General features: G+C 34.5%; 1 protein-coding gene across 2 annotated transcripts in view; it reads left to right on the top strand.

Annotated features, from left to right (window-relative positions):
• Zc3h6 (zinc finger CCCH-type containing 6) overlaps positions 1-17572 on the top strand; it is a 60528-nt gene that overhangs the window by 19866 nt on the left and 23090 nt on the right. For both annotated transcript variants that reach the window (XM_076833293.1, XM_076833292.1), the window contains exons 2-3: positions 992-1172; positions 8643-8765. In XM_076833293.1, coding sequence (XP_076689408.1) covers positions 992-1172; positions 8643-8765 — 304 coding nt within the window. The remainder of the gene's footprint in view (positions 1-991; positions 1173-8642; positions 8766-17572) is intronic.

Raw genomic sequence — 17572 nt, 5'->3', positions numbered from 1 at the left:
TTGTTTTATGCATTCATCTTCCAGTTATATCAGTTGATTTATTGCATTTAAAATAATGAACATTTTGGCTTCTGTTAACTATAAAAATTTCATAATCAACATGAAAAGTCAGTTTCTAACATTCAACTTCCAAAATAGCAAAGATACTAGTATTTGGAAAGTGGAATTAAATGTATAATTTTACTGTGAATATTTTTTACAGATTTATTGTCTCTTTTAATATGCATTAAGATTTACTGGATTATTTTTTAAATCTTCAAGATAATTCAAAAGAGGAATTAATAATTCTTCTTTTGTGGCTTGGTTTTATTACTTATTATGTATTTGCTTATTCAAGTTTACTTTGTTAAGAAATATCGATTGAATTTATTTTAAAATATCAATTTAATTTACTTTAAAGCTATTCTGCTGCATATGGGTCACTAAGTTAAAAATACTTTCTTGTATTTAGAGTGTTTCCTCAAGTATTTTAGTTTAGTTTTTTTTTTTTTTTTTTTTTTTGCCTCTTGAAGGTATTGTAGTAGATAGTAACTATTGTAATACTTTGGGATAGTACTGTATTCATCGTTCATTATTTTGGGGAGAGTCAGTGATCTTAATCTAAATTAGAGTTTGGCAGACTTTGGCTATTGGGAATGGTTCTTATATTTCTCAAGTTTGTTTGTTTTTTTTTTTTTTTAAAAGAAGAAGATGAGGGCTGGGTATATAGCTCAGTTGGTAGAGTTACTTCCCTCTTATGCACAAGGCCCTGGGTTCAATCCAGCACCAAAAAAAAAAAAAAAAAAAAAAAAAAGACAGTGAATTTGCAACAGAAAATATATGGCTTGCAAATATATACTCTCAGGCCCTTGATGGAACATGATTTTCAGTCCATTTTCAAAATGAATATATCTTAAATTCTTGACACATGCTTTTTTTTCTTTTGAAAATATTTCTATAAGATTTATTTTAGAACTGACATTTGAAAATTAAATTTCATTGTCTTGTATAGAGAAGATGATGAATTAGAAGATGGTGAAATAGATGATGCAGGATTTGAAGAAACACAAGAGCATGAAGCAAAAGAGGATGAAAAACAGAAAAATGAGAAAGCCTACAGAAAATCAAGAAAAAAACACAAGAAAGAAAGAGAGAAGAAGAAATCCAAAAGGAGAAAACGTGAGAAACATAAGGTTAGTTGTATGTACTATTCTTTTGACAATTTTTAATGAAATATAAAATACTGAAATTTAGAAAATATAATCCATTGTCTATTTTCTTTGTAAAATATATGGATTATATATTTTTATTTAATTGAGTAACACATTTTCTAAGCATAAATATTTTATGAATTATTTTAAAGATTCAAAAAATAATTAAGGTAGTGCTCGGGTTGTGGTCAGTGGTAGAGCACTTGCCTAGCACATGTGAGGCCCTGGGTTTAATCCGAAGTACCACATTAAAAAAATAAATAAATAAAGGTTAAATTAAAAAAAAAAAAGGTAAATCTAACCCCCGCTTCATTCAGATTAAAATATAATCTCTTCTGGATGAGTGATTGTAAGCAAGGATATTAGAAGGTTAAGAAAATAAAATGTTACTCTCTACAGATGTGGATTAGCAGCACTGGTATTTTCTGTCTGTTCATTCATTCGTTCATGTGGATTATTATTCCGTGCTTACTGTGGAAGCCTGTTATATGCCAGGGTTAGAGTGGTGATTCAAACTGTTTGCTTTTATAAAAAAATGGAAATGTAAGGAGAGAGGTGATAAATAAATGAAAAACAAGTGCTATCAAGAAAACAATAACTTGCTTGATGGAAAATAATGTGAGTTTGGACTGGGAAGAAGGGACCCTATCCTGGAAGCAGTTGTAGGGTAGTTTTAAAAACTCCCTGAATTTCCCCCATTGCAATTAGTAAAACAAAACTAAAAACTCACTGGCAAAATAAAATAACAAGTTATCCCCACAAACCTCAAAAATACAAATAGCCAAACCATACAGACAGCAATAAGACCAGTATAGAGTCAGCAACTGTGTGAAACAGAGCAGAGAGAAGGTCAAGGAACTCCCAGAAAATAAACTGCCATCTCAAGTGGAGGAGTCCCTGCTGAACACTGGAATCTCATGGGTCTGTATGAAAGCAGCAACAGAAAAACATTCGAGGCTTTGTGATTCTAGTTCACACTTGAATATCAGGTGAAAACAGAAAATTGGATGGTGCTGAAGTGGGCGTAATTAATTCCTCATACTAATCAACCAAATCCCTTTCCTAGGACAGAGTCTCACACTGAGAAGGTAACTGTTGAGAGTAGAATCTAAATTGAGTCACAAACACACCAGGGCCAAAGAAAGAAATGATGGGGAAGGAGATGGAAGAAGCATGTCTCAGAGGACACTTGATTGTGTTCTTAATACTTTGCATTGACAACAGAAGAGGCAGCCCCAAAGGCTTGATTCTAGGGAATCTTTCTTGGCTCATCCCATGCATTCTTTTACATGAGAATTAAGACAGGACTCTGGTCATATTCCAGAGAAATTATTACAAGAAAAATGAGAGAATAATGTTCCTTTGGAAAAGAAAGAATGCCGACAAGCATACAAAACCATTTAATCCAATATTTCAGAATGTTAAAAAATTAGGAAAATAATATGAACTATGACTAAACAAAAAAATAGAATTGGAAAAAAGAATTCTTTGGCCATTCAAGCAAAACAACAACAATAACACAAAACCCCAAGGCCCTTATTAAAGAAAGAAAATAAGAATCTATATATAAACGTTTTTAAAAATTTGTCAATCTATTTATCTTCTGTTGGATTGACAAATTTAAAAAAGGAAATAAAATGCAAGCTGGGGATTTTATATCCAGTTAGAATACTGACCTTCAAATGTACAGTTCTCAGACAGAGTGTATGTGCAAGAATTCAGGAAATATTGTTGCCATTCGAATCTACTAGAAAACAAATGCAGATAACCAAATCACTAGGGGAAGGGTAGGATCAGCCTACTACATGCACACAAATATTTATCTGTGAAACCAAGAATAAAAGATGACTATAAAAGGGGCAGAATTTAGTGTATTAGAACATTATGACTGTAATTAGCAGCACTGGCATTGTCCATCTGTTTATTCATTTATTCATTCCTAAAGAACGTAAAGAACGGAAAAACTGAAGAATATGTAGTAATCAGTATAAACTTGTTGTCATCTTATAGTAATTAACTATAATTATCAGAATAAAAATTATAGCATTGGGCTGGGGATGTGGCTCAAGTGGTAGCGCGCTCGCCTGGCATACATGCGGCCCAGGTTCGATCCTCAGCACCACATACAAACAAAGATGTTGTGTTCGCCGAAAATTAAAAAAAATAAATATTAAAATTCTCTCTCGGGGCTGGGGATGTGGCTCAAGCGGTAGCGCGCTCGCCTGGCATGCGTGCGGCCCGGGTTCGATCCTCAGCACCACATACAGACAAAGATGTTGTGTCCGCCAATCATTAAAAGATAAAAATATTAAAAAAAGAAAAAATAAATAAAAAAAATAAAATTCTCTCTCTCTCTCTCTCTCTCTCTAAAAAAAAATTATAGCATTAAGTGTTCATAGCAATAAAAATGAAAAAACAAAAAGATCAGCTAAGTTCCCAAGTTGAAAAACAATAAAGGGAAAATAAAACAAAAAGAAAGTACTAAAGTTACAAACAGAACTTTATGAGTTAGAATGAAAAAATAATAGGTCTTAAAAAAAAGACAAAACATATGTTATTGGCCAAACTGGTCAAGAAAAAAAGGAAAAGAAAAATTAGATAAAAATAAAGTTAGATAAAAAGAGGAAATTAAAATTATAAGAAATTTATTTGTATAATTTTATGAAAATAAACCAAGATGAAATGGATAATTTTCTAGAAAAATAGACCTTACAAAGTTGGTTTCAGAGAGTCAAAAAGTCTAATGGACTTTTTTGAAGAATTTAGTTCATAATCTCTCCTACTAAGAAATATAAGGGCCAAATATTTTCAAGAAAGGATTTTTTTCCCCAAACTTTCAAAGATCCTATAGTCTCTTGCCATAGGGTCTTCCAAAAACTGCTTCAACACCCTCAGGATGGCAGCTGGTTTTCCCCAGAGCCATTGAAACAAGAGTGAGAGAGAAGAAGAGAGAATACCTGTGATCAAACCTACAGTCTTTTTATAACCTAATATGAGAAGTGATATACCATCACTTTTTGACATGTTATATTTTTTTAGAACTGAGTTACTAAAACTAGCCCACAATCAAGGGGAGAGGAATTAATCCCTACCTTTTGAGGGAGGAGTATTAAAGAATTTGTGGATTATAAAAATATCACCCAAGAATAGATAAGAAAACCTGAGAAAGAAGACTATGTGGGGTGATCTTAACATATTAAAGCATAACAAAGCCCTTGTTATTGAATAATTTGTTTGATATTGGTGCATGGAGAAAGATAGGCCAATGGACGAAAAAGAAAACTCAGAAATGGACCTAATACACGTGGAAATGTCATATATGACAGAGGAGCACCTCAAACTAGCATAGAAAGATGGATTTGGGGGTAGGGGATGTAGCTCGGGGTACAGAATTTGCTTAGTATGTATAAGGCCCTGGTTCAACCCCCAGCACTTTAAATAAATAGGCAGATACCTTAGATAGTCAGAGAGACAGAAAGAAAAATAATGAATTTTAAAATAAGTAGTGCTGGGAGAATTAGGTAATGATATGAACATAAAAACAGAATCAGTTCTTAATATTAGGATAAATTCCAGGTAGATCAAATATTTAAATGTTAAAAAATAGTAGTTATGTAAGTGATAGAATAAAGCATAGTTGTAGATCTTATAATACCTGGGAGTGAAGGGTGAAGAAATTTTCTTAACTATGATCCAAGGTCACAGAACATTAAGGAATAAATTAGCTTTCCTACATAAAAAATGTAAAAAAACAATAAAGACTTGGTGGGGGGTACCAGGAATTCAACTCAGAGGCACTCAACTACTGAGCCACATCCCCAGCCATATTTTGTATTTAGAGACAGGGTCTCACTGTGTTGCAGAGGCTGGCTTTGAACTTGAGATCCTTCTGCTCCAGACTCCCAAGCCACTGGGATAACAGGCATGCACCACCGCACCAGGCTAAGAATAAAGACTTTTACTGTGCCTTTTCAATTAAGAGTCTATACTCTTTTCTGCCCCTTAGTCTAAGACCTGAGGCCCAGAAGAACCTTAAAATTTCAGGGACAAAAAGCACAAATTCCATGTGGCGTAAAAGAGGATCCATTTCTACTGAATTCACAAATCCTACCTGTTGGTTCAAAGTATACACCACATTTTTTTGATCTTGCATAAGAAAGCAACGACAGTTACACCACTGTTAATGTAGAGAGTGCAATCTGGCAATCCATCTTGCTAGAAAATCTATAACTTTTGTTAGACACATACTAGGAAATTGTACCAGTATGCTTTTTTTTTGTTTGCAGTCTAGGACTCTACTATTGGTTGCTGTGGAAGAGTATTTTGGTTACACAAGGTTACTAGAAGGTTACACAAGGTTACTAGAAGGTCACACAAGCTCAGGGTAGGAAGGCAGAGAAGACTATCCTGATGTCAGTGCCTCTTCCTCAGGGGACACTCTTGCTAGTCCCTGGTCTCTTTACCTTTGGTCAACTTAATAAACTTCCTCCCTATAAGATTTGTTTATTTGTCTTAACTTTTCAACTAGTCTGAACTAGTCAGGTAATACATAAAAAATTGTTGGCTAATGTTATGGTAAAAACTTTGATGAAAGAAGAAGGAAAATGCATAATTCTGACTTGATTGTATTTGGTGAGATTAGGGGGACAGATCATAAACATAAAACAATCCCAGTAATTTGGGAGGCTGAGGCAAGAGGATGGTAAGTTTGAGCCTTGACAATTTAGACCCTATTTCAAAGTTAAAAATATAAAGGGCTAGAGATATAGGTCAGTGGTAGAGCACCCTTGTGTTCAATGCCTATTATCACAAAAAACAAATCAAACAGTGTATAATGTGCTAACTCCCATGGCATAGAGATATAAGGAAGACATCTGGCATTGTGCTAATCGTTTGGTTCAGAACGTGCGCCTGCACACGAGCACGCACTACAATAAGAAAAGGAAGACAGTAATAAGAATTGGAGTTGATGTAAAAAATGAGATTTCAAAGGAAGAGAAAGGAGAAAATACTTCAGTGATGAGGAAGGACTAGCCAGACCAGATTTTGCAGGAGCATTTTATATATGAAGGAGCCCTTGAGGAGAAGAGCTAGATTGAGACTTGTTCTCATTGTAAAGGAGGCAGAACTTAAGGAGGTAGATAAATTTTGAGATCTTGGAAAACAAACACAGAGCTGCCTGGTATTGATGTGCTAGTCTGAGGGAAGCACTTCAGATGAGAAGGCATGTTACACAATGGGCATTTTGGGAAAGTTAATCATGCAGGGTGGACTGGATGTCTGAGAGATGTAAAGCAGACAGTCCAGGAGACATTTTTTTTCAGTTTGTTTGAATTTAGTACAGAATACATTTTCTTTTATCTTTTATTCCTATTTTTTGGGGGATATACTAGGAATTTAACCCAGAGTACCTTTATCACTGAGCCACACCCCCAACTCTTTTTATTTTCTTTTATTTTGAGACAGGGTCTTGCTAAGTTAGTGAAGTTGGCCTCAAACTTACTATCCTCCTGCCTCAGCTTCCTCAGTTGCTGGGATTACAGGTATCCAGCTGACTATTAATCATACTATTAATATAGTATACTATATTGTGTTACAAAGTAACATCAACGTAATTATTTAAAAATAATGACTTACTAGAGTAACTAGTGTTAATTAACATTTTAGTATATTCCCAGTTATTTTTCTGTTTCCTTAATATTGGAAATAATACTGTTTATTTTATATTTGCATTTTACTTAATATCATAAGACAAACATTTTGTTACAGTATTATAAAATTTTCCAAAATATTTTCATCAATTGCTGTGTGCTATACTTCAGTAAGTATATTTTGTTAGATGGAAGTTTGTGGTAAATCTTCAAAGACAGGTAAGATTGTCCAAAGAGGCACAGAAAATACCAAAGCAAAAAAGTTTGAAAAGGGTGGTCTGTTTAGAGGAAGTCATTTAAGTTCTTAAATTCTTTCTGTTACTATTTGAACACTTTCGGAGTCATTGTGTGGCTTGCATGTTAGTCCTTGAATTGTATGTCATTTGCCCTCCTTACTCATCATGAGGTGACATGATGTTAAGAGTTCTGTAGAGCCAGATGCGGTGGCGCACACCTGTAATCTCAGCGGCTCAGGAGGCTGAGATAGGAGGATCTTGAGTTCAAAACCCGCCTCAGCAACAACAAGGGGCTAAGCAACTCAGTGAGACCCTGTCTCTAAATAAAATATAAAATAGGGCTGGAGATGTGGCTTGGTGGTGGAGTGCCCCTGAATTCAATCCCCAGTACCCCCCCCCCCAAAAAAAAAGAGTTCTGTAGAAAACATAGTAATTTAGACCTTAAACTTTAGTACTTACCAACTAAATATATAGAAAGAAATAATTCACCTGTGTTTTATAGGTAAAATCACAAAAGTTAAAGCAGTAGTTTCAAATACTTAAACGAATAACTAAAACAATATTCTCACCACAAAAAAGGAGGGATAGGGACTAGGCATATAGCAGCTCAATTGCAGAACTTGTGCTTAGCATGTGCCAAGCCCTAGGTTGGATTCCCAGCACTCTCACCAAAAGGAGGTATAAAAGGAAACACAAAAATTCTCAAAAAAGTACACCATATCACCTATCAAGTCAACAAAGAGAAAACTAGAGTGAAGAAAGTAGATTGTTTTCTCTAAAAGAATATTTAAGAATGGAATGGAGCAAAATAGATTCTTCCTCTGTAAGAGCATCAGAGATTAATTCACTTACAAAGAATTTCATTGCTTTTGTACTATACCCACATGCTGAGAACGCAGGAATAAGGACATACATGCTTAGTGTCTTCACGCTGTAAACTTTGAGAACTTTTTAAGAGGGTACTCAACTTGCAAAGGTAAGTATTTTGACCAGATGAAAGAGATTTGGTGACTCTTTTGGAAATTGCATTCAGACTTGAAAACTATTTTTCCATCATAATCAATTGTGGCTTTCATTTCACTTTTGGTTAATTTTATGGGCTAGGTTTATTTCATATATGTGATTTGCAGTGTTTTGATATCTTAATTTTAGTGTACTCACACAATAGAATAAGAACTGTAAAGGCATTTTACATAGAAATAAATTAATGCATTTCCTACTTGTGTTCTGTGACCCCTTTTGGTTATGAGGAACCGGTTTTACTTCCTTTAAGATTAGCTTAAGTATAAGATAATTTTAGAGCCCAAATGACTTCTGTTTGAAGTCCTTGGGCCAAAGGGATGATGAAAAAAATACTTTTATAAACAGAAGAAGAAATACTTTTCCCCAGAAAATCTCAGAGAAGTTGGGGTGCTGGTGGCCTGTGGAAAAGACTTTTCAGTTATACTTAAGAGTCTACCAGAACACTATGACCTACTTGTTGGCACATCTGGCAAAAGCTTATATGTTAATTATTAAATTTTCTTCTTTTTGCAAATGTAACACATTTTTTTCCTTCCCTTCAGCATAATTCCCCATCTAGTGATGATAGTTCAGACTACAGTCTTGATTCAGATGTGGAACATACAGAAAGTTCTCACAAAAAAAGAACTGGTTTCTACAGGGATTATGACATTCCATTTTCTCAGGTATTGCCTTTTTTATTGTGATAAAACATAGATGACCTAAAATATACAATTTTAATCATTTTAACCACTATCCATCTGCAGAACTTTTTGATCATCCTAGGTGGAAATTCTATACCCATTAACCAATTCCCCCTTGCTTCCAGCCCTGATAACCACTATTTTAATTGTATGGATTTACCTGATATATCAGGTAAATCCATATATATATATATATATATATATATATATATATATATATATGTATATATATATATGTATATGTATATATGTGTATATATATGAAATCTTACAATATTTAACCATTTCTGTCTGGCTTTATTCACTTAGCATATTTTCAAGGTCCATCCATGTTTTAGCATGTATCAAAATTTCATTCTTTTTAAAGGCAAATAATATTGTGAGTATATAATATAACATTTGATTTATCCATTCATCCATCAATGGACAATTGTTTTCATCTTTTGGCTATTGTGAGTCATTGCTGCTTATGAACATGTAGGTAGAAATTCCCTTCAGACTTTCAGTTCATTGGGGTGTGTACTTATACCTAGGAGTGTAATTGCTGGATCTTATGGTTATTCTTTTATTTCTTATTCTTTTTTTAGTTACACATGACAATAGAATGTATTTTGACATATCATACATATGTGAAGTATAACTTTCCATTATTGGGGGAAGTTACATTGGTTGTTTATTCTTATATGAACGTAGGAAAGTAAGGTTTAATTCTTTCTACTGTCTTTTCCATTCCCAACTCCCCTTTTCTTCCCCTCCCCCTATTCCCCCGAGTTCAATCCAGTGAACCTCCACTGCCCACCCCCACCAGCCTTTTGTGAGTCAGCATCCACATATCAGAAAGAACATTCAGCTTTTGGTTTTTTGAGATTGGCTTATTTCACTTAGCAGTTCTAGTTCCACCCATTTACTAGCAAATGCCATAATTTTATTTTTCTTTATGGCTGACTAATATTTCATTGTGTGAATGTACCACATTTTTTTTTATCCATTTATCTATTGAAAGGCACCTAGGTTGGTTCCATAGTTTAGCTATTGTGAATTTAGCTGCTGTGAATATTGATGTGGCTATAGTATGATGATTTTTAGTCTTTTGGGTGTATGCTGAGGAGTGGGATAACTAAGTCAAATAGTGGTTCTATTCCAAGTTTTCTGAGGAATCTCCATACTGCTTTTCGGAGTGATTGCACCAATTTGCAGTCCCACCAACAATGTATGAGAGTACCCTTTTCACTACATCCTTGCCAACATTTATTGTTACTTGTATTCTTGATAGTTGCCATTCTGATGGGAATGAAATGAAATCTCAGTGTAGTTTTTTTTTTTTTGGGGGGGGAAGGGCTATTTTTTAAATTTGTTCTAATTAGTTATACATGACAGCAGAATGTATTTCGATTCATTGTATACAAATGGAGCACAACTTTTTATTTCTCAGGTTGTACACAATATAGATTTCTACAATTATACATGTACCTAAGGTAATGATATCTATATTATTCTCTCATCTTTCTTACCCCCAATCCTTCCCCACCCGCCCTTTGCCTAACCCAAAGTTCCTCCATTCTTTCTAGGCTCTCCCACCCCATTATGGATCAGCATCCATTTATCTGAGAAAACATTTGGCCTATGGTTTTTTGGGATTGGCTTTCTTTGCTTAGTATGATATTTTCTGACTCCATCTATTTACAATCAAATGCCATGATTTTATTCTCTTTTAATGCTGAAAAATATTCCATTGTGTGTATATAACAGTTTCTTTATCCAGTCATCTCTTGAAGGGCATCTAGGTTGGTTCCACAGCTTAGCTATTGTGATTTGAGCTGCTATAAACATTGATGTGGCTGTGTTTCACTATAGTATTGCTGATTTTAAGTCCTTTGGGTATAGACCAAGGAGTGGCATAGCTGGGTCAAATGGTTGGATTGACCAATCATTTGGTTCCATTCCAAGTTTTCTAAGGAATCTCCATACTGCTTTCCAAAGTGATTGCACTAATTTGCAGTCCCACCAGCAATGTATGGATGTGCTTTCCCCCCACATCCTCACCAATAGTTACTGTTGCTCATAATCTTGATAACTGCCATTTCATCTCACTGGAGTGAGATGAAATCTTAAAGTAGTTTTGATTTGCATTTCTGTAATTACTAGAGATGTTGAACATTTTTTTCAAATATTTGTTGATTGATTATATATCTTCTTCTGAGAAGGGTCTGTTCAATTCTTTAGCCCATTTATTGATTAGGTTATTATTATTTTTTTGGTGTTAAGTTTTCTGAGTTCTTTATATATCCTGGAAATTGGTGCTGTACCTAATATGCATGTGGTAAAGATTTTCTTCCACTCTGTAGGCTCTGTCTTCACATTATTGATTGTTTCCTTTGCTGAGAAGAAACTTTCTAGTATAATACCATTTATTGATTCTTTTTAAAATTTTTTTTTAGTTATACATGGGCACAATGTCTTTATTTTGTTTATTTATTTTTATGTGGTGGTGAGGATCAAACCTAGGGTCTCACATGTGCAAGGCGAGCACTCTACCACTGAGCCACAACCCCAGCCCCTGATTTTTTTTTAATGGTTTTATTTTATTTGTTTATGTGGTGCCCAGGGATTGAACCTAGCGCCTCACACATGCTAGGCAAGTGCTTTACCACTGAGCCACAACTCTGGCCCCACCATTTATTGATTCTTGATTTTAATTCTTGCTCTTTAGGATCCTTGTTGAGGAATTCAGATCCTAAGCAGACATGATGGAGATTTGGGCCTACTTTTTCTTTTTTTTTTTTTTTAACATAGTTGTAGATGGGCAGCATGCCTTTATTTAATTAATTTATTTTTTTAATGTGGTGCTGAGGATCAATCCCAGTGCCTCACACATGCTGGGCAAGTGCTCTGCCACTGAGCCCCAGCCCCAGCCCCCTACTTTTTCTTGTAGTAGGCACAGGGTCACTGGTCTAATGCCTAGGCCCTTGATCCACTTTGAGTTGAGGTTAGTGCATGTTGAGAAATAAGGCTCTATTCATTTTTTTTTTTTTTTAATTTGTGGTGCTGGGGATTGAACCCAGGGCCTTGTGCATGCAAGGCAAGCACTCTACCAACTGAGCTATATCCCCAGCCCTTCTAACTTCATTTTATTACAAATGGATTTCCAGTTTCCCCAGCACCATTTGTTGAAGAGGCTATCTTTTCTCCAATGTGTGTTTATAGAGCCTCTTGTCTAGTATGAGATACTGTATTTATGTGGGGTTGTCTCTGTGTTTGGAGAACCTTTGCATCTTGTAAGGTCTTCTTTAATGTCTTTGGTGTTCTGTAGTTTTCATTGTATAGGTCTTTCACCTCTTTTGTTAGATTTATTCCCAACTATTTTATATTCTTTAAGGCTATTATGAATGGGATCATTTTCCTAATTTCTCTTTCAATTGACTCATCACTTATAACACTCATAAATCAATTGCATTCCTTATATATATATATGGAATGCAATTGATTTATGAGTGTTAATTTTATATTCTGCTAATTTGCTGGATTCATTTATGAGTTCTAGATGTTTTCTGGTGGGGGTTTTTTGGGTCTTCTAAATATAGAGTCATGTCATCAGCAAATAGGGATAGTTTGAATTCTTCCTTTCCTATATGTATCCCTTTAATTTCTTTTTCTAATTGCTCTGGTTAGAGTTTCCAGGAATAGAAGTGATAAAAGAGGGCATCCCTGTCTGGTTCCAGTTTTTAAATGGAATACTTTAAATTTTTCTCCATTTAGAATGATGTTGACCTTGGGTTTAGCATATATAGTTTTTACAATGTTGAGATATGTTTCTGTTATCCTTGGTTTTTCTAGTGTTTTGAGCATGAATTGATGCTGTATTTTGTCAAATGCTATTTCTGCATCTTTTAAGACAATCATGTGATTCTTGTCTTTAAGTCTATTGATGTGATGAATTATATTTATTGATTTCCGTACATTGAATGAACTTTGCATCCCTGGGATGAACCTCACTTGATCATGGTGTACTATCTTTTAAATATGTTTTCGTATTTTATTTGCCAGTATTTTATTAAGAATTTTTGCATATATGTTCATCAGGGATGTTGGTCTGAAATTTTCTTTCCTTGATGTGTCTTAGTCTGGTTTTGGTATCAGGGTGATATTAGCTTCATAGGATGAGTTTGGAAGGGTTCCCTCCTTTTCTGTTTCATGGAATAATTTGAGAAGAATTGGTGTTCTTCTTTGAAGGTCTGGTAGAACTCAGCTGAGAATCTGTCTGGTTCTGGGCTTTTCTTTCTTGGTAGGCTTTTGATAGTGTCTTCAGTTTTGTTGCTTAAAGTTGATCTGTCTTACTGATGTAATTTGTTTTTTTTTTTTTAAAGAGAGAGAGAGAGAATTTTTTTTAATATTTATTTTTTAGTTCTCGGCGGACATAACATCTTTGTTTGTATGTGGCACTGAGGATCGAACAGGGGCTGCACGCATGCCAGGCGAGCGCGCTACTGCTTGAGCCACATCCCCAGCCCCCTTACTGATTTAATTTGGGTAGGTCATATGTCTCTAGAAATTTGTTGATATTGTCAAGATTTTCTATTAAGAGTATAAATTTTCAAAATAGGTTTTGATTATCATCTGTATTTCAGTAGTGTCTGTTGTAATATTTCCTTTTTTATCACAAATTTTAATAAGTTGAGTTTTCTCTCTCTCTTTGTTAGTTTGGCTAAGGGTTTATCAATTTTATTGATTTTTCTTTTCAAAGAACCAACTTCTTTGGCCAATCTTTTGGATTGTTTCTTTTGTTTCAATTTCATCTCTTGATTTTAATTATTTCCTGTTTTCTACTGGTTTTGGTGTTGCTTTCTCCTTTTTCCAGGGCTTTGGTTATTTATTTGTTGACTTTCTATTCTTTTAATGCATGGGCTCAATGCCATGAACTTTCCTCTTAGCACTGCCTTCATAGTGTCCCAGAGATTTTGATATGTTGTACTGGTGTTCTCCTTTACCTCTAAGGATTTTTTATTATGTCGCTAATAATTTTTGCTATCCAGTAATCATTCAATAGCATATTATTTAGTCTCCAGTGTGAGAGTAGATTTTATTTTTAATTTTATCATTGATTTCTAATTTCGTTCTATTATGATCTGATAGGATGCAAAGTATTATCTCTGTTTTTTTTGTATTTGCTAATTGTTGCTTTGTGGCCTAAGATATGATCTGTTTTGGAGAAGGATCCATGTGCTGCTGAGAAGAAAGTGTATTCAGTCATTGGGTATTTAGTCATTGATGGATGAAATATTCTATATATGTTAAGTCTAAATTAATTGTTTTTTTTTTTTTTTTTTTTTTTTTTAGTTCTATTGCTTCTTTATTTAGTTTTTGTTTGGAGGATCTATCCAGTGGTAACAGAGGTTTGTTAAAGTCACCCAGTATTAATGTGTTGTGGTCTATTTGCTTCTTGAAATTAAGAAGGATTTTTTTGATGTATGTAGATGCTTCATTCTTTGGGGCACAAGTATTTATGATGGTTATGTCTGGTTGATATATAGTTCCCTTAAGCACCTTCTTTGTCCCTTCTGATTAACTTTGGCTTGAAGTCCATCATATCTGATATGATGATAGAAACCCCTACTTCTGGGGCTGGGGTTGTGGCTCAGCGGTAGAGCACTAACCTAATATGTGCAATGCCCTGGGTTTGATTCTCAGCACCACATAAAATAAATAAATAAAATAAAGCTATTTAAAAAAAGAAAGAAAGAAACCCCTACTTGTTTATGAGATCCATGTGAATGATGTTTTTCTCATCCTTTTCCTTTCAGTCTGTGTATGACTTTGCCCATGAGGTGAGTCTCTTGGAGACAGCATATTGTTGGGTCTTGTTTTTAATCCAATCTGCCAGTCTGTGTCTTTTGATTGATAAATTTAGGACATTTACTATCAATGTTATTATTGAGATACGATTTTTATTCCCTGTCATTTAAATTTATTTCTGGTTTTTAATTTGAATTAGTTTCTCCAGTGACTCACTGTTCTTTTAATGTAGTTCCTCCTTTTTCAGGTTTTCACTTTTATTTTTCATTTCTTCTTCATGAAATGTCTTATTATGTTTTGCAGTGCAGGCTTTTGAGTTGTGAATTCTTTTAACTTGTTTATCATGGAAGGTTTATATTTTATTTCATCATCAATTCTTTTTTTTTTTAAAGAGAGAATTTTTTTAATATATTATTTTTTAGTTTTTCGGTGGACACAGCATCTTTATTTTACTTTTTTTTTTTTTTTAATGTAGTGCTGAGGATTGAACTCAGTGCCCCGCGCATGCCAGGTGAGCGCGCTACCGCTTGAGCCACATCCCCAGCCCATCATCAATTCTTAAGCTTAATTTTGCTGAGCATAGAATTCTTGGCTGGTATCCATTTTCCTTCAGAGTTTGGTATATATTATTCTAAGACCTCCTAGCTTTAAGGGTCTGGGTTGAGAGATCATCTGGTTTCCCTTAAAATGTTACCTGTCATTTTTCTCTGGAAACCTTTAAAATTTTATCCTTATTCTGTATGTTAGGCATTATCATAATGATGTGCCTTTGTGTGGGTCTGTTGTAATTTTGCATATTTGGGGTCCTGTAAGCCACCTAGATTTGATTTTTCATTTCATTCTTTAGTTTGGGAAATTTTCTGATATTATTTCATTGAAAAGATTGTGCATTCCTTTTGTTTGTATCTCTAAGCTTTCATTTATCTTAATAAATTTTAAATTTGTTCTTTTTGGGTTATCTCATATTTCTTGGAAGTTCTTTTCATAGTCTCTTAATATCATTTCTCCATGGTCAACCTTGTTTTCAAGATTATATATTTTGTCTTCATTCCCTGAAATTCTGTCTTTCAAGTAATCTAGTCTGTTGGTGATGTTTTCAATTGAATTTTTAATTTGGTTTTAATTTCTTAATTTCAAGGATTTCTGCTTGTTTTTTTTTCCCAGAATTTCTCTTTATTGAAGTGATCTTTCACTTCCTGGATTTTCTATTTCTCTCCGTATATTGTCCTTTACTTCACAGATCAATTTAACTATCTACATTCTAAATTTCTTCTATGATATTTTTTTATACTGTGGAATGGATGGATTCTTTTATTAGAATATCTTGGTTTTTTGGGGATGATTTGTTCCCTTGTTTTTTATTGTTGTTTGTGTGGCTGCCCATCTAACAGTATGGATCTGTTAGTGTCCCTGAGGGTTTCTAGTACCTCACTGTTTAGGGGGAGACAAATAATAACAACAAACAAAGCAAACAATATACAATATTAAACCAAATAGTTGCTGCTATGGCATCTAGACTATTAATTGTGACAGTAAACAAATTATATGATCAGTTATTGCCTACAATAAAAATAGCAATTTTGCAAAAGCGTTTATAATTTTAAATGATGGACAAGGAGAGAACAGAAGTGATATAGGATGTGATGAAGGAGGGAGGACTAGAGAAGATAGAAGTAAAAAATTAAAGGAAGACTGAAAGCAACAACAATGGAAATTGGCTGTTAGTGTAAGAAAATAGTGAAAGAGAATCAAGGAAAACAGGTAAGAGAGAAATAAAGTAAAAATTAAAAAAAATTAAAAATAAAAGATATAAAACAAAACTAAAATATACTAATCAAACATCCTAGTCCTCGACAGAGTGATCCATGAAAAATAACTGGCTTCAAAAATGCTAGAAATGAAAAAAAATGAGTATTTATAAATATCTATGAACCATTAAGGTCACAATTAAACAGAGGAGGGGGGGAGGGAGGGAGGGAGAGGGAGAGAGGGAGAGAAATCTCAATGAAAAGTTAAAAAAAATTTCTTTCTGTTGCAGTTTAAAAGATTTTCAGCTTCTCAGCCATTTTAGGTGGGGTCATCTGGAGTATGATGCTCCACCCTCCAGATTGCTGGAGAGAGGTAATCCTGTAGGTGGGATTCCTGGAGGCAGGGTTTATGCTAAGGTGGGCTCCAGGCCCTTTGTTGAATGTCACTTGGTCTGGAGATTTTAAATCAGCACGCCTCCAAGGCTGAGTAATTGCCTATGCATGCTGGAAGACTGTACCCCTGGGATCTACTCCTATGGTAGGGGACCCAATTCTTAGTCCCCTATGCAAAATGGATCCTTCCTTTGTGCTCCACAGGCCACTTGGAGAGATGGTGGCTCCTTCCCACATTAGGATGTTGTGCAGTGAACCTCTCAGTTTAGTCAGACAGTGTCCCTGATCTCAGTGCTCCCTAAAATGCAAGTTCCTTTAATTCCCTTATCACTCCACTGTGCTGTGGAGGGACTTCTCTGGCTGGTGCTTCTGACCCAGCCATAGGAGTGACTGTGCTGCTGGGGATTTCTCCTTATTTTATTATATCCAACCTCCTCAGTCCCTGATCTGACTTGAATATCCAGTTTTTAATTCTAATAAAGTTTCCCCACCCTTTTTAAAATTTATCCACGTTGCCGAGAAGCTGCCTGTCTACCTTCTTGGTTTCACCCCATGGAGTAGCCAGGAAAGCGACCTCCTCTAGTCCCCCATTTTGAAAACCCTCATATGGTTATTCTATGTTTAACTTTCTAAGGAAGTGCTAAACTATTTTCAGCAGAGAAAAACATTTAGAGCTCCATTAGTAATGTAAAATTCTCCTCCACATCCTTGCCAACACTGTGATCACTTGTTATTTCCTTTTTTTTTTTTTTTAATTTGGAAACTGGTTGTGGTTTTGAGGTACTACCTTTTAAAGGAAAAAATAAAACTTTCAAAAGTTTTATTTTTATGGTATTTTGAAAAATGCTGCAAATTCTA

Source organism: Callospermophilus lateralis, chromosome 14, assembly GCF_048772815.1.
Source record: "Callospermophilus lateralis isolate mCalLat2 chromosome 14, mCalLat2.hap1, whole genome shotgun sequence".
Taxonomy (NCBI): domain Eukaryota; kingdom Metazoa; phylum Chordata; class Mammalia; order Rodentia; family Sciuridae; genus Callospermophilus; species Callospermophilus lateralis.
Note: the sequence above shows the minus strand (reverse complement) of the source record. Positions and strands in the feature narration are given on the sequence as shown.